General features: G+C 43.4%; 1 protein-coding gene across 1 annotated transcript in view; it reads left to right on the top strand.

The window, feature by feature from the left end:
• The window catches only part of KMT2C (lysine methyltransferase 2C), a 254869-nt gene that overhangs the window by 189297 nt on the left and 40402 nt on the right, over positions 1-25170 (top strand). The window contains exons 28-38 of the mRNA XM_054726138.1: positions 2845-2949; positions 6172-6309; positions 6487-6519; positions 6617-6742; positions 12876-13008; positions 13205-13419; positions 15712-15785; positions 16684-16866; positions 17280-19124; positions 19977-20269; positions 22956-24757. Coding sequence (XP_054582113.1) covers positions 2845-2949; positions 6172-6309; positions 6487-6519; positions 6617-6742; positions 12876-13008; positions 13205-13419; positions 15712-15785; positions 16684-16866; positions 17280-19124; positions 19977-20269; positions 22956-24757 — 4947 coding nt within the window. The remainder of the gene's footprint in view (positions 1-2844; positions 2950-6171; positions 6310-6486; positions 6520-6616; positions 6743-12875; positions 13009-13204; positions 13420-15711; positions 15786-16683; positions 16867-17279; positions 19125-19976; positions 20270-22955; positions 24758-25170) is intronic.

Raw genomic sequence — 25170 nt, 5'->3', positions numbered from 1 at the left:
TTTAATTAAACCTCTGAAATGCTTTGGTTTGGCCTTATATACAGTTTTTAAATCATCTTTATTGAGGTGTGACGTATTTAGTAAGTGTAACTGTTTTTTAAGTGAACAGATGTATAATATCTGGCAAATGAATTTATCTGTGTAACTACCACCAAAATCAAGAAGTTGCAAAGGAAAATGTTAGGGTTACACTTTGCTGTAGGTAAATGTAAGGGGTGTAATTTGGCCATGAGTTATAAATATAATAATCTATTTAAGTAAGATAGATTTTTGTTACTTACACAGCCCAAAGAAATTCAGGAGAAGACAAGAATGCTGTGTTAGTGACCTGGCTTCCAGACTCTGTTAATCAGTGAAATCCATATCCTTAGATCAGTTTCTCACTGCTGACAGCTTGGGTCAAATAAATCTTTGTTGGAGAAGGGAGGTGGTTCTGTGAAGTGGGGATTAACTTGCCAACATCTCTGTTCCCATGATGTCATGATGCTCAGAGGTACCCTCCCCGCCCCCCAGATTTACTAACAATTATAAATTAATGTTCTTCTGACAGCCATTGATTACATTTGTTGCTCAGTTTTATAAACTCAATTTGGAAAATACTCTTAAGGCAGTTTTCCACTGAAAGACCACTTGATACATTAAGTCATTACAGCTTTATTAACTTGGCATTATCCTGGATCAAAATGCAGGCTTTTGTTTTTTGGTTGTGACTTTTCTTGACTGGATTATAGAAGCATCTCAGCCCCTCTGCATGCATGCACACGTCCCGTCTCTCCCACTGGTGTACTGAAGGCCATGCTTTTGTTCGTTGATTTTAGCAGATTATTTTATTATTTTACCTTGACTTTCATTCTGTTGTTTTAAGTACTGACCTGCTCTTGTCCATGTGAATGTGCTGTTAAAATAATGTGTACTGAAAGGTCCTTACAAGGATACCCTAACTATGGGAGTTATGTCTTATCGTAAAAATCATGACTAGGGATTAAAAGACTTAAACAGAAGTTATTTGCACTTGAATTTTTGTGGAGAAGAGAACTGAAATTGGACAGAAGCTGTATTGTGACAGGAAAGAAGTTACCACTTGTTCTTTTTCCTCTTTATTTGAAGTTGTTTTTTCCACAAAACTGCTGAAGAGAAATGGTTTAATGATAAAACCAAACATGAGGACTAGAATAAGATAAATGTTTCAAAACTTAGATGAAATGTAATATTCTTTGCAGTTGAATCACTCTTTGTCGTTATAATGGGAAACTTTCAAATAATGGCTTTCTTTTTTTTTGCATTTAATTTAATATAGTCCATGACATCAATTTTAATAATTTGCTGATAAGATATAAAATCTGTTTAGTTAGGGGCAGACTTTTAAAACATGGCCTTTTAAAAAGTGTTCGTTATCATTTGTGTATAGAATTCCATTGGTCTAAAACAAACACAGTCACTCACACTAAATGACTCCTGAAGGAATTATCCAAAAAATTTTTTTTCAAGTGTACTGTTGTCTAGAGAATATATTATTGAAATAATTTTATTTCTCTTATAAATTTATGAATATTTGGGCAAACAAAATTTATATTTTCTTTCACTTTGAAAAATTCTCACATATATATGAATTCTATTTGGGAAGTATGTGTTTAATGGGACAAAACTATTTGTCCCATTTCATTTAAAAAATCTTGTTCCCTAACTTAAATGACGAATGTAATTACTAAAGATAGCCTAAGTATTTTTCTACTTGTTAGGTGAGAAACCTTTGGAGTCCCCTTGACTTTTTGTTAACTCCCATTCTACCTCTAATACACCCACACCGTCATCTCTGTCTTCAGAGTTGGCCCCGCAGCCACCCACTTCGTATCTCCTGGCCCCCAGCCTTCCAGCAACTTCCCGTTATACATCATATTCGAGAGTAAAGCTCAGTCTTCACCGTGACCTGTAAAACTACACATACTTAGCTGTCTTTCTTACAGCAACCACACTGCTCCCTCTGTTGGCAAAACCTTACCTGCTCTGGTCTTAATGTCTCCTTTTTTTTTCATTTACACACATTTGGACACGTGTGGCCATGTCCTTTAAAAGGTCTTTACTGACCCGTTAATTTAATACAGCACCCCCACATCTGTGACTTAGTCCTGTCTCCTTATTTTTAAAGTCTGTATGGCACTTATACTGATGTAATTTATTGTCTAACTCCCTCAGAGAAAGAAAGTAAGCTCTGTGAGGGAATGTACTTGGTTTTAGACAATTCTGTATTCTCAGTGGCTGGAACATGTCTATTAACACAGTCCACAACCCCAGTTCTGTGGGTACTCAATGAATAAAGAAGGGAATGAATTATCAATGTTAGGTGGGGGCGGGGGGTAGACTGGATCCAGATGGTTTCTGGCTTACACAGGGAATTTCTAAATAATGGGTTTGCCTTTCATATTTTATTTATCTTCTGTGTTTTATTTTCCAGATGTCATTTTTAGACATGTCACTTTCTTAGTGATTTTTTTTTGCTTTGTTTCTTACAGTATTTTATTTCACTTTTATTGCCTATAGATCTTTTGTTTCATTGTTAATTTTAAATTAGCCACAAAATAAAAATGGTCCTAATCTTTAATATTTTGTTATTATATAATTTTGTTTGCCCAAATATTCATAAATTTATAAGAGAAAACATTGGAGTACCTTTTCTATGAAAAATATCTTTTATTTTAGAAGTAGCAATCTTAATGTTTTATGATTCTCGCACTTAGCATCTGCTGTACTTGGGATATGTAGTAAATGGTTGAATGAAGCAGGGTGTTTTATAATTTAATGTCTGGGAAAATGTCAAGACATTAAAAATACACTTCCTATATTTAGGTACTGCTGACGACACCTTAGCTGATATATCCGAAGTCCTAAACACAGAGGATGACATTCTTGGAATAATTTCAGATGACCTTGCAAAATCAGTTGATCATTCAGGTATATTGACTGTTGTTGGCCCAGTGTCTGTTTTAGGGCATGAGAGAGAGGTTGCATGTGTGTGGAACAAGTTTAGTCTTTTCTCTAAAAGTTAAAAAAACTTTTTTTTGAGTCATTATCAAAGACCTCAATCCTATAATTTGATCTAGCTTGGCTTTCCTGCTTTAGGAGGGGAAACAGCAAGTTAGTTAATTTCTTTTGTCTTTCTAATGGCATCACATGGAAGGCTTACGCATTCGAGGCTCCTGTGTCTGCTCTTTTGTTTGTGTTGTCCCTTGCCTCCACTCCTATGATAATCATCCATTTTATTTGGTTTGGGTCTTGTAGGTCTTGATTTATGCACTTTCCAGGTTGACAACTCACCTTTTCCATTTGGTAAGAACCTGAGCAGTGGATGACGGCTGACTAGAGTAGTCCTTTTTATAGTGATTTCCGCTGCCATGGCCTGTAGGTGCATGCGTATTTGTGATAGTGCTAATTTGTCACTAATCCATCTTTGCTTTCCCCTTTGTGTGTGCAGCTAAAGCATGGTACAGCTGTACTGTGCTTTGGGTGACTTTCTCAGTAATTTTTTTTTTAATGAATGGTTTTATTTTTGTTACTATGTGAAAGATGAAACAGAGGGCTGGAGACCATGGGTTACCAGGACACAGGCTTTATTGGAGATCACCCTGCCGGCAGCCTTCCAGAGGGGGAAGGGGAAGAGAGAGAGAGAGAGCTTGCCGGGGTGAGAGTGCCTTTTAAGGGGAGGAAAACAGGGGACGGGGCTTAGGGCACTCAGCACACGCTGATTGGTGGTTTCATGTAAGGCGCATGATTAGGCACCTAGGGACTTAGGAATCGGGCGTTTAGGGTATTTGGCAGGTGCTGATTGGTGGTTCAATGTACAGTCCATATAAGGTATTCAGGAATGTCCGGCTGCAGGTGGAGTTTACGTCATACTCAGTCCATCAATTGGGGGAAGGGAGGATCTATCATTCCAGGCTTTTGCTAATATTAAAAAAAAAATTGAGAGTCCGGGCAGGGTCAGGGGGTGAAGGTCCGTCTTCCGTAACTGCTTCCAGCTGAGGGGGGGCGTCGTTAGGGGCGTCTACCCGGGGTCTCAAGGATTCTGGTGTTAGGTTCTGAATTCAGTGCCAGATAGATCTCTCCCACCTTCTGCTTGGCGAACGCCTGCATTCTGTTCTGCAAGAGACTAGTGAAACAGCGCATGAGACAGGGGCCAAAGAGCAAAATTAAAGGAATAGACACCAGTTAGCCTAATGATGGGTGGCTGGACTAGGAGTGCAGCAGCATGATTTCCCCAAGAGACTGGTTGGTGAAGTCTTGAAAGCGATCCTGTTGAGTCACTTGGGAGGTAAAAGCTGGTCCTGAGGCTGCCACAGCGTCACTTGTCTGGTTTTGCTGCTTTTCTGGACCTGGAGCTGAAATACAACTGAGACCTAGATGTTATTTTTAGGGGGAAAAGAGTAGGGGTCTCAGTTTCCTCACTAGTGATATGAAAGGGGAGAATAGGTTACCCTGGGGGTGAGGTTCTTGCTTTGTAAGTCCTGAGACAGGGTTTCAAAATAGGTAGAGCAGTGGTTAAGCTCCATGTGGCAGGTCCAACCCCTGCTATGATGCCCAGGGTTATGAGGAGAGGGATGATCTGGACTCCTCTTTTGTGTCATATGTGATGGGTTACGGGGACAGGTAAAGACTGATTATTGGGGCTACATCTACATTGGGTGAGAGATAGATGAGAGTACAGGTTCCTGTCCAGCTGATGGGGAGACAGATGTATGTGTTTTTCTGACAGAGGAAGAAAAATCCCTGTCATGGAGACACGCTGATAGGTGTAAGGAGAAGAGGTGGACTAACGGGTGTGAGATTCGTTTTAGAGTGTGGTCACCATGGCGCTACCAATAAGGGGTGACAGATGAGTGGTTGAGATTGTGTTGCAGTGAAAGTGGGAGGGAAAGGGAAGGAAAGGAGTAGTGAGAGCCAGGGACCTGGATGGTTGGATAAGAGGTTAGACACTGAATATTCTGCTTTAGCTTAAGAAGTATCCAGCAGCCTTGTCCTGCCAGGCTTGGAGACTGAAGCCTCACTTTCTTGCTGAGAGTAACTTTATTTCTTTCTACTTTTCTCTGATCCATCTCATCACATGCACAACCTTCACAATACCTTCACAATTTCAAATTAGCCTTCAAACCTTCCTTCTATGTCCTTCAAAAATGCATAACCATGCCTCAGACCTTCTATTGAGTATTTGCCTAATCATGTGCCTTACATGAAACCACCAATCAGCGTGTGCTGAGTGCCCTAAGCCCCGTCCCCTGTTTTCCTCCCCTTAAAAGGCACTCTCACCCCGGCAAGCTCTCTCTCTCTCTCTCTCTTCCCTTTCCCCCTCTGGAAGGCGGCCTGCAGGGTGATCTCCAATAAAGCCTGTATTCTGTTATCCCATGGTCTCCGGCCCTCTGTTTCATCTTACACTATGTAATTTATCATTTTACCCAGATGTTATAGAATTTCTAATATAAAATAAAATAAGAGCAGACTAAATTTTACTTTATGAAATAGTAATATTGAGAAAGCATGGTAAAGCAATTAGATGGTAGACTACTTTTAAATGTGGATATTGCTTTAAAAATCAGTTTTTATGAGAATAGAACACGTTATGTAATAAACACAATCTATATTTTGTATTTTGACCCCAGAATATTTCAAAATTATGATCTACAGCTGAAATTCACAAGGGTAGTGTTTACTAAATACTGAATAAGAATTTTAGAGCTTCTCATTAATTTTATGTGAAACGTATTCCTCCTGTTTCACATGCTGTATATGATAGTTAAACTATGCATTAGGAACTACCATTTCCAAGTTAAAGCTATTATTTGTGTAGTAGATATTGTATATAGAATATTCTCTTAGACTCCTATCTTATTTTCTGTAGAAATTAGCACTTTACAACCAGAAGTGTTCCTTTATTAATCAGGAAATATATGTATTTTGATTAAACTATAACAAAGTGGCACCAGTTTACAAATACATTGTGCCTAATTTTTATTAATTTTGACTATCCAGATTGATATAAGAATCTTGATTAATTCAGAATTTCAGGCTTTTCATTGCTCAATTTTAATCATAGTGTTGTGTATTCATGCAGGTCAATAGTGAAATACATTTTGTGTGTATATTCAGAATTCACTTTTTAATTTCTTTGCCTTGTTCCTCCAGCCGGAATAGATATTGGCCCTGTCACCGATGACCCTTCCTCTGTGTCTCAGCCAAGTGTCAATCAGAGTTCACGACCTTTAAGTGAGGAGCAGCTGGATGGAATCCTTAGTCCTGAACTAGACAAAATGGTCACAGATGGTAAAATATTTGCCCTACAGCTAGGCTTTCTAAAAGACATGAGTAAATATGATTTTCAAAGATTTCTGCATGCTTATTTATAATTTTAACTTCTATTTTGAAGATTTCTATGAAATGCTATTTTGTATCAGTATATTAAAATGGTAATTATTAATATTTTTATTTAATCTATCTTAGGAGCAATTCTTGGAAAGTTATATAAAATTCCAGGTAATTGTGTTCATATTTTTTAGTTTCCAAAAGTGGCATTCCCTATATGGCTTTCATAGACTTTTAATCATATTATCATTATAATTGTATTTTCTAGAGCTTGGAGGAAAGGATGTTGAAGACTTGTTTACTGCTGTGCTCAGTCCTGTGACTCCTCAGCCAACTCCAATACCACAGCCTCCCCCTCCCCCTGCACCACAGCTGATACCCCTACACAGTCAGGGTATGTCACCCCAAAAAGCGTGGTTCTCTGTGCGTGAGTGCGTGGGTTCACTAAAGCAGACCCTGTCTCTTAGTAACAACATATACAGACTGATAAGAGGAAGCCCTCTTGTGACAATGGAAAAGACTAATCTCTGAATTTATCTCAGTCACGCATCTACTTCACTGAAACTCTCTGGAAATTCACGATCTGCTGTATGATCAAAGTTCCTTTGCTCACTCTATTGGCAGTGGGGACAATGTTGCAGTGTCTCTCTCTTCCCTCCCCACATCTCAGCCCACCTTCACTCAGACCTTGCATCTGTGTTGGGAGAACTACTTCCCCTCACCTGGCTGCCTCGTATTCATTGATCTAAGTTTCACTGTCATCTCTACACCTGCCACCATGCTTTCCATTTTTGGTAGTGCTGCCGGCACATATACCTAATAATAGGCAAATATGCAAATTGACCGCACCTTCGTCACACCCACCAACCAATCAGGACGAGTATGCAAATTACCCCAACAAAGATGGTGGCTAATTTGCATATCAAGACAGCATAGAAAGAAGCCAAGAGCTGCAGAAGGGAGCAAAGCTGCGGAGAAGCAAGCAAGCTGGCGGGGAGGAGAAGGGAGGAGCGGAGGCGGGGCCAGGGGAGAAGGGAGAAAAACAGGCGGGCTGGCGGAGAAGGTGGGGCGGGGGAGAAGGGAGAAAAGCAGGCAGGCTGGCGGAGAAGGCGGGGCGGGGGAGAAGGGAGAAAAGCGGGCAGGCTGGCAGAGAAGGCGGGGCAGGGGAGAAGGGAGAAAGGAGAAAAGCAGGCAGGCTGGCGGAGAAGGCGGGGCAGGGGAGAAAGGAGAAAGGAGAAAAGCAGGCAGGCTGGCGGAGAAGGCAGGGCGGGGGAGAAGGGAGGAGTGGAGGCGGGGCCGGGGGAGAAGGGAAAAGCAGGCAGGGTGGGGTAGAGTGCAGCAGGAAACCCTATTGCAGGATTTTTCCTGCAACGGGACCCGTGGGTATTACGGTTTTCTCTCCCGATTGTGAGCTCCCTGAGGTCATAACTGTCGTCATCACTGTGTACCCTGCCACAGAGTGTGTCCTCATTACGTGCGTTCAGAGGAAACCAGTGACCTTTCTGCCCATGTCAACCGTGAAATTCTTAATTCTGTGAAAATTGGCCTATTTTGTTTGATCATTTTTTTTATACTGTCTTGTAACTGGCTTCCAGATACAATAAGTTTAAGGCTTTCATTTCTCCCTCTCTGGGGAGCTGAAATCGGACAGCCTAGAAGGAGAGGTTGTGGGAGCGGATAGGGGAGAGAGTTGCAGATACGGAATCCCCTTCAGAAAGGAGTTGGGAGCTCAGGTCATTTTTCTACATCCCGTTTATTACCACTGCTTCGTCATTACATGCTGAGTTGAATAATATAATGATACTTCATAAAAAATATTACACTGTTTTATATTTGCCGAAATGTACAAATGGTTGAATGTTATCTTTACTGTCAATTTTGTGTATGCATTAAAAATTCTATAATGCACGTAATTAAAATATCTCAAGTTTCTGCCAGTTTAGCCTCTATATAACTGTACCTTGATTTTTGCTGGGCTAAACTTGTGCACATATGGATAAAACACTCATTGAAAGTGCTTCTTACCTTAATTGTCCCCTGTGCGTTCCTAAAGTTTACAGGAACAGCTCTTCAGTATTTCTCTTCTCAACATATGAAAAAGATCTAGCTCCGTGTATTCTGAAACTGAAAGTATGTTCTTTAGAAATCAGATCAGTTAAAGATGTGTTTCTTATAAAAGGTTTTTAAATCATTTAAATCAATTCACTCTGCAGCCTCATTTAGAAAGTTTTGAGGAGGTGACTTTTTTTGCAGGGGTGTTTGTGTGGAATACAACGATGAGTAAGGCTGTCCACCCGTAGGACTTCATAACCCTAATGTCTAGACTTGAGGCAACAACTAACAGCACAGGGAGGAGAGGTTAGTGGGTGGTTTTTAAGGAGGCAAGGCTGGAAAAAGCACCTTGGAGGTAGATGGCATGTAGGCAGCTGTGAGAAATGGTAAGGACAGGTGGTGGCCTTCTTCCCCATGTCTCTGAGCCACTGAAGACTGCACAGCTGTGAAATGACCTCACAAGTTTGGCAGCGTAGCTCTCGTGAATATGGGAACTGATTTTGAGGCAAAGAAGAGTTGTGCTGATGAGTTTATTAGGGTTGGGACTGAGTGAAAACTTGTGTTCCATGTAGATCAGTCTGCAATGCTAATTGAAAGGCAGAATTGAAGTTATGGCAGGAAAAGATAATTCCTTAACAGGACTTAGTACAGCATTGCCAGTAGAGTACAGAATCTTGAACTTTAAAAAAATTTAAATGTAGTGAGTTACATGCTTACTCAACCAAATGTTATTAGTTATGCAGTTATATGTTTCTCCTTTTTAATGGTTAGGTGAATGTGAAAAAACAAACAAACCAGATTGAGGCATCAAATGATGATCATTAGAGACTAGTTGTAAAATGGTGAGAGTGCTGGAAAGATATTTCATGGGATGGCGAAGAAAGGGCATTTTAAGATTTGAGAGATAGTAGGTTGAAATCACTTTAGGTGAAAGTTAAGCAGTTCATCAATTCTTACCATTCACGTCTTGAAAAAAGATTACTTTTAAACACTGATGTGATCAGTTGGGTGGTATGGTAGGCTTGAGGGTGGTGGGGGAGACCACTTCTTAATTAGAATAAAAACGCTTTGCATTGACTTATGTGCCCGTGAACAAGTGAATGTAACTTCTGGGGAAGGGGGTCTTCTTGCTTAAATGAGCTGTGTAATAGCTCTTTCCATGAGGTTGTTGTGAGGACCCAGTAGTGGCTGCACCAGAAGCTTGAAGGACAGTGCTAGTTATGGAGCAGAGTGCTTCGTGAGTAACTAGAGGCCCAGTGCATGAATTCGTGCATGGGTGGGGTCTGGCCAAACCAGCCCCAGTTGGGGCGGATTGGGGCTGGGCCTGTTGGGAGGAGGAGATGTCAGGAGGTTGGCTGGCCTGCCTGCCCTGACCTGGGCTTGATCAGGGCCAGGCCAGCTGGGGGAAGGGGCTGAGGGTGATTGGCTGGCAGGGCCTGCCCCCAATTGGGGTGGAGGGGCTGATTGGGGGCAGGGACAGCTGTGGGGAAGGGCTGTGGGCAGTGGGCTGGCCAGCCCCACCCCCGATTGGTGTGTGTGGGGGGGCAATCAGGGTTGGAGCTGGCTGGGGAGAGGGGCCGAAGGCCGATCGGGGTGGTGGGGGCTGATGGGGGGTCAGGCCGGCCAGGGGCTATGGGCTGGCTGGCCCCACCCCCAAATGGGATTGGGGGGATGGGCCATGGGTGGTTGGCTGGCTGGCCCTGCCCCTTATCGAAGTCGGGGGGGCTGATTGGGGGCAGAGCTGACTGTGGGAAGGGGCTGTGAGCCGATCGGGGTGGTGGGGGCCCATCGGGGGTGAGGGGCTGCAGGAGGTTGGCCAGCTGGCCCCGCCCCCTGTTGAGGTAGGCGAGGGCAATTGGGTGGGGCCAGCCGTGAGTGGGGGCTGTGGGCCAGTTGGGGGTGGGGCCGGCCTGGGGGGAGGGCCACGGGGTGGGAGAGGCCCATCAGGGGCTGGGACGGCTGCGGGGAGGGGCCACGGGAGGCTAGCTGGCTGGCCCCAACTCCTGATCTGGCCAGTTCACTGGCCACAGTGGGTATCATAGCGACTGGTCATTGAAGTCATTATGGCGTTCTGGTCTCTAGCTTTTTATATATATAGACTAGCGTTCCCGTTGCAGGAAAAATCCTGCAATAGGGTTTCCTGCCTGCTCTCCTCCCTTCTCCTCCGCCCCGCCTTCTCCGCCAGCCTGCCTGCTTTTCTCCTTTCTCCCTTCTCCCCCGCCCCGCCTTCTCCGCCAGCCTGCCTGCTTTTCTCCTTTCTCCCTTCTCCCCTGCCCCGCCTTCTCTGCCAGCCTGCCTGCTTTTCTCCCTTCTCCCCCGCCCCGCCTTCTCCGCCAGCCTGCCTGCTCTCCTCCCTTCTCCCCCGCCCCGCCTTCTCTGCCAGCCCGCCTGTTTTTCTCCCTTCTCCCCTGGCCCCGCCTCCGCTCCTCCCTTCTCCTCCCCCCCAGCTTGCTTGCTTCTCCGCAGCTTTGCTCCCTTCTGCAGCTCTTGGCTTCTTTCTATGCTGTCTTGATATGCAAATTAGCCACCATCTTTGTTGGGGTAATTTGATTACTCGTCCTGATTGGTTGGTGGGCGTGGCTTGGTGTGGCGAAGGTGCGGTCAGTTTGCATATTTGTCTATTATTAGGTAGGATAGCTGCTGTTATCTCGAAAGGTTTCATGTGCTCGTTGTGGTTCCCGTTTTCCATGCTGACAGATAGCTAGGGGATGGATTACATTCTCATTTTTAATAACGACACCTTTTTTTATCCTAATTACATAATGGAGCTTACTTTTTGCTGAAGTTGAAAATAGAGTTAGCCCTAGCCAGTTTAGCTCACTGGATAAGGGTCCCAGGTTCAATTCCTGTCAAGGCCACATACCTCCGTTGCAGGCTCCTCCTCGGGCCCGGGCCCAGGCCCAGGCCCTGGTCGGGGCACATGCAAGAGGCAACCAGTCGATGTGTCTCTCTCATGTCGATGTTTCTCTTCATCTGTCCCTCTCTCTTCCACTCTTCCTAAAAATCAATGGAAAAATACCCTCGGGTGAGGATTAAAAAAAAAAGAAAGAAAGAAAGAAAAGAAAGTTAGCATTCTGCTTTGAATTAAATCTCACTCTTTAATCTTGGCGTGAACTTAAGTCTCTCCAGACCCTTGTCATTGTGGGGGCCTGATCCAGTGGACCCTGCTGTGCAGTTTAGTAGGATAAGCCCTAACCTAGAAGTCCTTGAGACCGAATCCTAAAACCTGCCAGCGATCAGCCTCAGAATCCTCAGGTAGGAATAGGAGCTCTGTGTGCTTTAGACATAGTTTAGGTGAAAGCACATCACACAACAAGACACTGCGCTGGGCTGTTTTTTCTTTTAACCTGATGGCCAAGTCGTCAGGTTGGGGTCTCTGTCATTACACCTCGTGTGGCAAGTGTTGACATGGGGACTATATTCTAGTTGTAGAATTGACTGTGAGGTGAGTGAGGCTCTCCCAGTGTGTTCTGAGTGCTGTGACAACAGAGGTCATGTACTTGTTACTTTACAGGGTGACTCTGAATTCGGAGTTTTTGGGGTTTTTTTGCTAGAAAACTGCTTAGATAAGGACAGTAGAAGATCACAAGTAAGGTTGGAGTAACATGCTGAGGAGAGTTATAGGGGAAACATAAGGTTTGCCTACTGTCGATCAGCCCCTGATCGGCCTCTCCCACCCTGATTGAGGGCGGGGGGTGGCCGGCCAACCTTCCCGCGGCCCCCCCCCCCACCCCCCATGGCCCTTCCCCCAGGACAGCCCCTTTAGATGATAAGGTATTGGAAGTGTGGGAATAAGATGGAATAAGAACTAAAATGCATTTGAGAGCTTAAACCACAAGTAATGAAAATTAGGCCAAAACCAGAATGAATATATTTTTAGCAGTAATGATCTAATCGATGATGGAAGATGAAATAAATACTGCTTGTTGTTTGAAACTGTTTCAGAGAAAGTGCCAATTTAAGAATCATAGATGGTTTTTTGAATTAATGGGAATAAGTAAATTAGAAGAATGTCTATTTGTAAATTTTGAATAAAGAAGAGAAAGAGTATTTGATAAAACTTCCTAGATTTATTCTTTTTGTAGCGCTGATATGTACTGAGCAGTCACTGCGCATCATTGCTGAGAATGGCCATACATTTTGTCAATCACAGAATACCTCCATTTACAGAAACAGCGATTGATTCTGCTTCTAACAAGTAGCAGAATTAAGATTCAAGCCTAGGGCAGTCAGACTCCAAAACATATACTATTTCCAGTAAACTATAACCAAGTAAACAGAATTTTAGAGACCAGATTTCAAAAAATTTATGACCAATCATTCTTTAAGCAATATTTTGCAGGATAATATTGAAAAAATTACCCATATCCAACTTTATTATTAAATAGCAATATAAGTTTTTATCTAGAAATATTTCTGTTGCTCTTTTATTATTTATGAATAATATGCAGACTGAATTCTTACTTTCCTTTAAGATGTTTTTTCACGGATGCCACTCGTGAACGGCCTCATTGGGCCCAGCGCTCATCTCCCACACAACTCTGTGCCTCCTGGATGTGGACTGGGAGCTTCCTCTGCCATGGCACAGTCCCCTTACACCGGTGCCAGGTACTCAGAGCCTTCACTCCCTGTGGAAAATTAAACCATTTTTGTTCTATGAATGGTAGCCTGTTATTGTGCGTGATATTAACGTTTGTTACGTTTATTGTGGTCTATCATTTAAGCTACTTTATAATAAGTTTTGATGAAATTATGCTCGAAAGTTAGTTATGTTTATGAAGTAATGTTGTATATTCTTTGCCAGGGATAAGAACCCAGCATTTAATCCAATGGCCAGTGACCCTCACAGCTCTTGGACTTCCTCGGCGCCCCCTGTGGAAGGGGAGAGTGATACCATGTCCAATGCTCAGAGAAGCACACTTAAGTGGGAGAAGGAGGAGGCTCTGGGGGAGATGGCCACCGTTGCGCCAGTTCTCTACACAAACATTAACTTCCCCAACCTGAAGGACGAGTTCCCTGGTATGTCTTGGGTATATGATTGCTATCTGTGTTACCAACTTCTGCATGTGTAGGACAAACTTTGTTTTGTCTGTGTTCTTTTTACTACAGTAGAGCGCCCATGTGTCATCACTAATTTTCATCTAGTATGACTATGCTCAACCTGATAGTCCTAGTTCATAGATATGTGGAAGCATCTTGCATTTTCTTAGTCCTAGGCCCTGTGGCCATTTGCATATTTCCCTTAAACTAATTTTAATGAATGAAATCTGTTTTTCCTTTCTTAAAGACTATAAATATATAAAGTCAGCATTGTGTTATATGTGTAACTGTGCAAAAAATTTCCTGGAACAGAATATCATCATTTAATCAGAAGTGTTAAGTTAGCCTGGCTGGTGTGGCTCAGTGATTGAGCATCGACCCATGAACCAGGAGGTCGTGGTTCGATTCCCGGTCAGGGCACATGCCCCGGTTTTGTACTTGATCACCAGTGGGAGGTGTGCAGGAGGCAGCTGATCAATGATTTTCTCATCATTGATGTTTCTATCTCTTACTTTCCCTTTCTCTCTCTGAAATCAATAAAAACATTTTTTTTAAAGTGTTAAGTCAGTAAGAAAAAAAAAAAGTGTTAGTTAGGCTGTATCAGACTCCATTCTAAGTGTTGTTCCCATCAAAATGAACTCAGTATTATATTCCCTTTCCCCCAAGTGTCCAGTCTGTTTGAACAAAAATTGCAGATGATACAGTGGTACCTCTTTTGGAAATTCTGATGGACTAGAGCAGTGGTTCTCAACCTTTCTAATGCCGCGACCCTTTAATGCAGTTCCTCATGTTGTGGTGACCCCCAACCATAAAATTATTTTCGTTGCTACTTCATAACTAATTTTGCTACTGTTATGAGTTGTAATGTAAATATCTGTGTTTTCCGATGGTCTTAGGCTCTGCAGCAGCGGTTCTCAACCTGTGGGTCATGCAGGTTGAGAACCGCTAGCAGGGTCGCCTAAGACCATAGCAAAATTACAGTAGCAAAATTACAGTTATGAAGTAGCTACGAAAATAATTTTATGGTTGGGGGTCACCACAACATGAGGAACTGTATTAAAGGGTCGCGGCATTAGAAAGGTTGAGAACCACTGGACTAGAGGATGAATCATTTGGATTAATGAAACCAACTTGTAGAACATTTGTAAGCAAGTGCCGGTATTGTCTTGAGTTCATGTTGCCGGACAAACCAGAATTGGAAAGGTCTCGCATACACTGTCTTGCAGTAGCTTCCCGGCTGTCAGCACACTGCTCTGTTAGGTAACCCAGCGGCTGCCCACCTGCAAGTCCACTTACTAATGGATGACCTAGTCTGTTCAGGTGCCCTTCAGTTCATCCTCCTTGTGGTACTTGATTTATTATGTGTATAGAAATAAACGCCACCTTCCCTAGCAGTAATCCAACAGTTTCAGTGCAGGGATGTCTGTTAACGCAATACATATATTCTTCATGTGCATCTAACCACACTTTATCTGCTGCCTACAGATGACCACATCTGGTTATAGCAAGTCATTTTGTGTCAGTGTAAATTGTCCTGAGAGCAGAGCCATAGTTTGTTTGTGTAATTTTCTTTAATGATTTTACTGTGTGATTCTAGAACCTTACACAATAGCAGGTTAAAGCTGCTGATCTGTCAGCTGATTTCCATTTACTTTCAGTGCCTTTTTTGAAACTTTCTCCTTCCCTCTCTCCCTGTCTCTCTCTCTCCCTCCCTCCCTTCCTCCCTCTTTTCTTCATTTCCTTTAATATAGACTAAATTGTTTCTACATTAACCATTAACTGTTCATCTTACCTAAACTTCATTTTATACTAGTATACTATCCTGACAATGAATTTCATGAAATCATGACTTTCCATGTCTTTGTTGTGCACAAGTGCTGGTGAGATGCTCGTTTCTAATACACTTCCTTTTGGTCAAATTGATAGCCTTCTCGAGTACAGATATTTTATAAAACTTTTAGCTTTGGTTCTGATAGCATCTTACAGGATTGAGGGAGTTTCTAATACTTGACTTAAATTTAACTTGACTGCTTAGCCCTTTTGATTTAAAAACTTCCCAACTCTACATGTGAGATTGTTAATAAGGCAACACTTTATTCAGAAAGTATATTTTTAGCCTACTATGTGCCATGAACTTGTACTGTACAAAGAACTTAAATTATGAAAATCTGGCCAAAAAACATTTAACTGTCAGGAGTTCATAGCTTTTTTTATTGTGACACGTCCTGATTGTGGCTCCATAAACGTACCTGCTGTATTCTTCTGTTGCAGACTGGACTACTAGAGTGAAGCAGATTGCTAAGCTGTGGAGAAAAGCAAGCTCCCAGGAAAGAGCACCATACGTGGTATTGAAAACTCCTCTGCATTACATTGAACATAATCCTGAGCCTCATTTTTATTGTCTTAGGTTGCTGGAATGATTTTCCATTCCAGAAAACATGTTTATACTTGTGCAACACATAAATGTGCACTGATTGGGAATCTAACCGTGACCTTCTGGTTCATAGGTCGATGCTCAACCACTGAGCCACCCTGGCTGGGCAGAAATTATTTTTGATGTGTTGGTAATGGCTAAACCTGGACTATCAGAGGTAGTGATAGTATTGAGATGGGTTTTCTTTTGTGTTAAACTTCGAATTCCAGATTTTAAATTTGGAGATTGATTTGATATTTTCCTTTTCTCTAAATTGAGCAAGATATAAATTCTTCCATTGTTAAGTCAACACTAGATTATGCCTGGATTCTCTAGCCTGATTCAGGGTAGGGATGGTAACACCCATTCTGGAAGGGAGAAGGTGGGGTGGTGTCCAGTCCTTTCACCCAGAAGGCTGTAAATTCTGAAGGGTTATGTTTCAACTATTTATTTATTTAGTTAATTAGGTAGTTTGTTTATTGTTAATCCTCACCCGGGGATATTTTTCCCAATGATTTTTAGAGAGAGTTGAAGGGAAGGGGAGAGACAGAGAGAAACATCCATGTGAGAGAGACACATTGACTGGTTGCCTCCCGCAACCACCCGACGGGCTGGGATTGAGCCTGCAGCCGAGGGACATGCCCTTGACCCTTCAGGTCTGTGGGCCCGTGTTCTAACCATTGAGAAAACTGGCTAGGGCTGTTTCAACTTTTTAACTAGACCTTTTCTTGCTTTTATATGATAAAGATCAACATAGTTTCATTTTATCTTTATGTCTTAAAATTTGTTCACATTAACTGACAGATGATTTTCTGATCCGTTTTTCAAAGCAAAAAGCTAGAGACAACCGAGCTGCCTTGCGCATCAATAAAGTGCAGATGTCAAATGATTCCCTGAAGAGGCAGCAGCAGCCAGACAGTAGCGACCCCGGCTCTCGGCTTGACTCAGATCTCTTTAAAGATCCGTTAAAGCAAAGAGAATCGGAACATGAGCAGGAATGGAAATTTAGACAGGTATGTGTATTTTTTCAAAATTGCATTTAAAAACAAATCAAACAAAATTGCATCTTTGCTTAAAGAGAGCTATTTATGTCATTATCTCAGAACATAGTTTTTATTAGAACATAAAAGTTTGGTTAAAAGTAGACTTTCCTTTCTCAGTAAAATGTATGTAAGCTGCTTTGGGAAGTTGATTGAGCTGCTGAGAATGACAGGCTGCCTGGGCGTGAGTGAGGCGGACTGGTGAACGCTGTCTCCTGTTAGGAGACTGAATACAAGGTGGGCGCCACCTGGCAGTGCAGATCTCAAGCACGTTCACTTTCAACAGAACTAAGGATTAATTTCAAGAGAAAGGCAACAGCCTCTCCCCCATGACAGCTATCTTCTTCCTCACCCACGTGATTGCTTTCTCTGTCCCCACCCAATAGCAAATGCGCCAGAAGAGTAAGCAGCAGGCGAAGATTGAGGCCACCCAGAAGCTGGAGCAGGTGAAGAGCGAGCAGCAGCAGCAGCAGCAGCAGCAGCAGCAGCTTGGCTCACAGCCTCTGCTGGCATTGTCGCGCGCGGACACACCGAGCGGTGGGATGCAGAGCCCCCTGACCACCCAGCCTGGCGCTGGGAACATGTCTCCTGCACAGTCATTCCATAAAGACCTGTTTACAAAGCCGCTCCCCAGCACCCCGACTTCCTCAGCTGCAGACGATGTGTTTGTGAAGCCACAGGCTCCTCCTCCTCCTCCCACTCCCTCCCGGGTTCCCCTCCAGGAGAGCCCTTCACAGCCTCAGACTTCTCAGCCGCCTTCCCCGCAGGTGTTCTCACCTGGATCTTCTAACTCCCGACCACCATCTCCAGTGGATCCTTATGCGAAAATGGTTGGTACCCCAAGACCACCTCCTGGGGGCCACAGCTTTTCCAGAAGGAATTCCGCACTGGTGGAAAGCTGTGTATCTTTATCGTCAGCACCGAGGCCCCCTCAAATGGGTGAGGGCGCAGCAAACAGGCCATCTCCCATCCGAGATTTCTGCTCTTCCTCCTCGACAAGTAGTGACCCCTATGCAAAGCCTCCAGACACACCCAGGCCTGTGACAACAGACCAGTTTCCCAAACCCTTGGGCCTGCCCCGGGCTCCTGTAGTTCCAGAACAAACTGCGAAAGGTCCTCTAGCAGCCGGAACCAGTGATCACTTCGTGAAACCATCTCCTAGGGCAGATGTGTTTCAAAGACAGCGGATCCCTGACCCATATGCACGACCCTTGTTGACGCCTGCACCCATTGATGGTGGGCCTGGACCTTTTAAGGCTCCCATGCAGCTGCCTCCGCCCTCCCAGGACCCTTATGGGCCAGTGCCACATCCACCAAGGCGGCTATCCGTCGACCCTTATGAAAGGCCTGCCTTGACACCAAGACCTGCAGATAACTTTTCTCATAACCAATCGAGTGATCCATATAGCCAGCCTCCCCTCACCCCACGTCCTGCAATGAACGAGTCTTTCACCCACCCCTCAAGGGCTTTTCCCCAGCCTGGAACCATGTCAAGGCCAACATCTCAGGATCCATATTCCCAACCCTCAGGACCATCTCCCTCCAATCCAGACCCTTATTCGCAGCCTCCTGGAACTCCTCGGCCCCCGACGATTGATCCATATAGTCAGCAGCCACCAACCCCAAGGCCTCCTACACAAGCAGACTTGTTTGTTACATCTGCAACTACTCAGAGGCACTCTGACCCATATGCTCATGCTCCGGGAACACCAAGACCTGGTGTCTCTGTTTTTTACTCTCAGCCACCAGCAGCACCAAGGCCAAGGGTTTCAGAGGGTTTTGCTCGGTCCTCGGTGACAAGACCTGTCCTCATGCCAAGTCAGGATTCGTTCCTGCAGGCGGCACAGAATCGAGGCACCGCCTTACCTGGCCCTGTGGCGAGGACACCCGAAGCCTGTTCCCAAACACCTGTGCCGCCGGGACCTGGCCTCGCAGACACATTCAGCCGTGTCTCCCCATCTGCTGCTCGGGATCCCTACGACCAGCCCCCAATGACCCCAAGGCCTCAGGCTGATGCTTTTGGAGCAAGTCACATGGCTCCTGATGCTGCTGATCAGCCCCGGCCTGGGTCTGAGGGGAACTTCAGTGCTCCTTCCAACGCCCCCGTGAATCCTCAAGGCCAGCAGTTCTCCAGCGTCTCCCAGCTTCCTGGCCCGGTACCGACGTCAGGAGTCACAGACACACACAACACCATCAACATGTCCCAAGCAGATACAGAGAAATTGAGACAGGTAAACACATTGTATGTTCTTTGATGTTTTAAGTATATTATTTGAAAAAGCTATTCATTTCATCAAACTTGAACAGATGTTAAAGTTTATCTTCTATACTGCAAACAAGAAAAATGGAAGTGGTGAAATTAATACCAGTTGATCTGGATTTATTATATTTTCAATACTTATGAATTTTTAGCGGAATTGTTATATATGAAATCTTTTAAGTTTTGTGGTAGTTGTCAGGCAAGGAAAAGGCCCCAAGTAATCTGTTTTATAACTATTGAATAGTTAAGTATAATTAGTGTTTCATAAAACTTTAAAATATTAAGACATTTCAATTATTGATGGATTGATTTCAGAGAGAGAGAGAGAGAGAGAGAGAGAGAGAGAGAAAGAAACAGGGATTTGTTGGTCCACTTATTTATGCATTCATTGGTTGATTTCTTGTACATGCCCTGACCAGAGATTGAATCCGCAACCTTAGCATATTGGAATGTTGCTCCAATCAACTGAGCTACCCACCTAGGGCAAAACATTAAGATGTTGTAAGCACTATCTGGCCGTCGTGGCTCAGTGGTTGAGGGTTGACCTATGAACCAGGAGGTCACGGTTCGATTTCTGGTCAGGGCACATGCCCAGGTTGCGGGCTCACTCCCCAGTGTGGCGCATGCAGGAGGTAGCCGATCAATGATCCTCATCATTGATGTTTCTATCTCTCTCCCCCTTTCCCTTCCTCGCTGATATAAATTTTAAAAATAATATTTAACAAATATTTTAAACATTTCCATAGTCATATATTGGAAGCCCTAGTTACCAGAAAGCCCTTAGTAACCAGAAATCCCAGTGATTTTTGTTTCTTTCCTTCAGCGGCAGAAGTTACGTGAAATCATTCTGCAGCAGCAGCAGCAGAAGAAGATGGCAGGTCGACAGGAGAAAGGTTCCCAGGATGCAGCCTCCGTGCCTCATCCCAGTCCCCTGCAGCACTGGCAGCCTGAGAGTGTCAGCCAGGCTTTCTCCAGGCCTCCGCCCCCCTATCCTGGGAGCATCAGGCCGCCTGCTGTCCCTCCGCTGGGACCTAGATACGCTGTCTTCCCAAAGGACCCACGTGGACACTATCCTCCTGAAGTTACTGGGATGGGAATGAGACCTCAAGGATTTAGGTGATGCGTTTAATTTCCTGCCAGATTTAAATCGCTGTTAGAACTTACTCGTAATTAAGAAGTTGTTACTGCTTTTTACTGGTTATATCCCTTTGAGATATAACCAGTGTTATTTCCACGAATGAGAAATCATGGATTAAAAAAACCAACAAACTGGGTTTTTCTTTAGATTGGAAAATATTTAAAGATTGATAATAGGAAACATGGGTAATCTGGTAAAGTTCCATGGATGTATCTGTTGGCTCAACCATGGACAGTTTGGCAATACAATACCATTTACTTACAGGAAGTTTCACTTAGGAATTTACAGACACAGTGGTGCAGGTGTCCAAGGAAATCGATACAAGGTCATTCTTTTAGCCACTGGTTATAAATAGCAAAAAAGGTAGTACGTATCTAAATATCGCCCTGTAATAGCAGTAAATAAAGCAATGGCTAACTTTATTACTTTGTGTGAAGCACTATTCTGTGCACTTCAGGTGTTTTATAAAACCCTTACAAAGGTTCAGTTACACTCACTTTAGAGGTTGAGGAGCATAAGGCTCAGAAAAAAAAGATTAAATATAGTATGGTATATCTGGGTTACAGAATATAAGACAGACATTAAAATGTTGTGCTTTAATAATTGAGAAGAAAGATCTTTATGATTTATTGGATGGAAAAAATAGACTACGCAACATAATTTCATTTGTATAAAACTACATAATTGCATAGATAAATATCTTGAATGATACCCAACAAGTTGATAGTGATTATTGGGAAAATTTTAATTAAGTTGATATTTTATACCTTTTATTTTTATATTGCTTGGGTTTTTAAAAATACAAGTTTTTATTGATTTTAGAGAGAGGGGGGAAGGGAGAGAGAGAGAAAAAATAACATCGATGTGAGAGTTAACATCCATCAGTTACCTCCCGTACACACCCTGACCAGGGATTAAACCCACAACCTGGTCATGTGCCCTGACCAGGGATTGAACCCGTAACTTTCTGGTGCACAGGATGATGCTCAACCAGCAGAGCCACACTGTCAGGGCTTGCTTGGATTTTTTACATTGTATAATTTTTTTATGATAGAAAAATACCCCCCAAAATGCCATTTTCACTTAAACATTTTTTTTTAAATTACTTCCTCATTTCCTCTTGTTACCTTTAGAAAGAAGATTTTTATTCGAAAATAGTCCACATTTCTAGAATCTTGAGGTCAGGAAGGACTAGAATGAATTATATAGAAAAAAAATAAACCATAGCCCTAGTCACTTTTGTTCAGTGGTTAGAGCGTTGGCCCACAGACTGAAGGGTCCCAGGTTTGATAGGAATCAAGGGCCAGTATCTTGGTTGCAGGTTCAATCCCCCTTGTGCGGGAGGCAACCAATCAATGTGTCTCTCTCATGTGGATGTTTCTCTGTCTTTTCCCCTCCCACACTCTAAAAATGAATGGAAAAAATATCCTAAGCTGAGGATTAACAAAATAAATTAATTTAAAAAGTAAACTTTAGAGAAGTCTTTCAACAAAGAGTACTGTATGATTTCCTTAGAGGTTTTAGAACTAAGTCTAGACTTTGGGCACCCTCAGGCAATGGTTTTGTAAGGATAGTCGAATGTGTTTTTTCCCCGACCTCTACCCCAAACCTCACCAGTTTTGCAGTTGGACTTCCTTGCAAATAATTTATTCAAATAATTTAAATTTATTGATCCCACTGGATTTTTTTTAATTTTTAATGAAGACCCTAAATACCCCTTTATTTTTAAGTATTGACTCTGTTAGCATTACATTACAGCCACAGGACGTAGTTTATCACACCCTCAAATCTCTAAAGTGTAACCACCGCCTCCCGCGACAGGATGAGTGAGGATGCTCCTCTCCCCCAACTTCTTAGTTTAGTTTACGTTGTGAATATTTGTGGAGATTTCCACATGAAGCGGATGTTCTCCTTCTGGAACTTTTCATGATGAGATAGTTATGAAGTCAGTGGGATTTTTGTTTGTTTTTGAAGTGGCTAGTAGTGGCAAGATCAAAGCCAAACATATGCCCAGGTATACTGAGGAGTGAGTTCTTTAAGATGAGACTCTCAGTTTTATTAAACATAGTTTTTAGTCTAATACCAACTCCCATGTTACAGTCTTACCCTTATTTTCCTTTTTTCTTCCTCAATTTAATGTATGCCTCTGCTATTTCATATTTTTCTTCTCTCTAAAATGAGGTACAGTATAAATAATTTACTCATTTGTTAAATCTTTAGAGATGATGCCTTTTAGTCTCTGTCTATTTCTGCCTCCTGTCTTCATTCCTTTCACAAAGATAGGATAGTCCACCCATTTGTCAGGCTTCTGCCTTTGTCTTCTATGTACAGAGGCCAGTAAGGCTCTCGAGTACAATTCTTGAGATTTCTGACCTTCATTCAAGCAGCCACCCACCTCCCCAGTCAGTTTCCCCCATAGAGCTCCCTAAATGCAAAAAAGAGATGGACTCAGATACAGTGTTCATTTTGGGTTCACTTAGCAAAAATTTATGTACATATGGATGCTTTATGAGTACTTTCTAATCATGATAATTTTGTCTTTCCTAAGTCACCGTATTTGGCAACATTTGTGTCTGAGTTTAATCTAAAACATTTCCTTTCCTCAATTTAACTCTAAATTTAATGTAATACTTAGTGTTTACTATTTGCTCTTTTTTCTTTTAGATTTGGATTTCCAGGAGGTAGTCATGGTACCCTATCAAGTCAGGAACGCTTCCTTGTGCCTCCTCAGCCAATACAAGGACCTGGAATTCCTCCACAGCTGAGAAGATCAATGTCTGTAGATGTGCCCAGGCCTTTAAATAACCCACCAATGAGTAATCCAGTTGGTCTGCCTCAGCATTTCCCACCACCAGGTCTGCCCGCCCCCCAGCATCACATACTCGGCCAAGCATTCATCGAGCTGCGGCACAGGGCCCCGGATGGACGGCCACGGCTGCCCTTTAGTGCTCCTGGCAACAACATTCTAGAGTCACCTCATCCACGACATGGGAACTTTATTCCCCGGCCGGACTTTCCAGGACCTAGACACACAGACCCCATGAAACGACCTTCCCAAGGTCTACCTAATCAGCTGCCTGTGCATCCAACTTTGGAACAGGTGCCACCCTCTCAGCCAGAGCAAGGCCATCCTGTCCATTCTTCTATGGTCATGAGGTCCCTGAGTCATCCCTTCGGTGGGGAGTTTTCAGAGGCCTCTTTGTCAACATCTACACCAGTTGAAACAACGTCTGATAATTTACAGGTAACTTCCCAGTCTTCTGATGGTCTTGAAGAAAAACTTGATTCTGATGACCCATCTGTAAAAGAGCTAGATGTTAAAGATCTTGAAGGGGTTGAGGTCAAAGACTTGGATGATGAAGATCTTGAAAATTTAAATCTAGATACAGAAGATGGCAAGGGAGATGAATTGGATACTTTAGGTAATTTGGAAACTAATGATCCCAACCTGGATGACCTCTTAAGGTCAGGAGAATTTGATATCATTGCATATACAGATCCAGAACTTGACCTAGGAGATAAGAAAAGCATGTTTAACGCAGAACTAGACCTTAATGTCCCAATTGATGATAAGTTAGATAATCAGTGTGTATCTGTTGAACCAAAAAAAAAGGAGCAAGAAGATAAAACTGTGGTTCCTTCTGATAAACATTCCCCATGGAAAAAACCCACTGTCACCAGTGAGATAAAAACAGAAGTGCTGTCTCCAAATTCTAAAGGGGAAGCCAGATGTGAAAGTGAGAAAAGCCACGAGGGTAACGATCACGCGGACACGCCCTGCTCCCAAGCTGCCGCTCACACAGACCTGCACGGTGGAGACGAGCCCCCTCCGCAGTCCTGTGACGCAGACCTGCCTGACAAAAGGGCTCTTTGCGAAACCGCTGGCTCCTGCACAGGTGCTGCTCATGGACCCACTCAGCTGCCTGCTGAAGACACAGCCAACTCTTGTGGCATAACTGGGTCAACTCCGGTTCTTTCCAGTTTACTTGCTAATGAAAAGTCGGATCCTCCAGACATGGAGCCGTTGGGGTCTCCACCACCAGCGTTGCCAGCCTCAACATCCAGTCACATGCCAAGTTTGCCTCCTGCACTGATGACGCCGCCTGGCCATGTTCTGGATAATACCATGAATTCTACCGTAACAGTAGTCTCTAGGGTAAACCATGCTTTTCCTCAGAGTGTGCAGGTAAATCCAGGATTCCTTCAGGGTCAGTCGGCAGTTAATCATGGTTTTGGGACAGGAAAACCTACGGATCAAACTGTGCCCCTATCCAGTCAGTCTGGACCCCCGCCACTGGTGGTCCCTCCGACACTCACCCCGCAGAGCCGAGAGAGACCCCTCCTCCTGGACGAACAGCCTCTGCTGCTGCAGGACCTTCTGGACCAAGAGAGGCAGGAGCAGCAGCAGCAGAGACAGATGCAGGCCATGATCCGGCAGCGGTCGGAGCCCTTCTTCCCCAACATCGGTAGGAATGGCCTTCGGTTTCAGTGGTAATCACGGTGGGCGTCAGGGTGGTGTGCGGTGTGCTTGTAAGATTTCAGTGTTAACGATACACGTGGACTAGACACTGAGGGTCACACAGTGATGAAGAGTTTAGATTCCTCCCAGGTCAATTAAGAGGTTCAGAACTCCGAGTTTGACCTACTTAGTCCTACTTATGTTATTGTTTAACAGGAACAAGTCGTCTTATTAGTTCCTTTCTTCTAACCGTTTATTTTCAGAGGTATTTAATTTAAAGAAATTATGATAGAAACAAACTCCTTAATGTCCATTTATGTACTATAAATGCTTGGCAGTTTTTTGTTATATAAAGCTCTTTAACTTGTTTCCAATTGCTTACTAGTTTGGGGGGTGGGACCCACTAAACATCAATGCAGT

Source organism: Eptesicus fuscus, chromosome 14, assembly GCF_027574615.1.
Source record: "Eptesicus fuscus isolate TK198812 chromosome 14, DD_ASM_mEF_20220401, whole genome shotgun sequence".
Classification (NCBI taxonomy): domain Eukaryota; kingdom Metazoa; phylum Chordata; class Mammalia; order Chiroptera; family Vespertilionidae; genus Eptesicus; species Eptesicus fuscus.
Note: the sequence above shows the minus strand (reverse complement) of the source record. Positions and strands in the feature narration are given on the sequence as shown.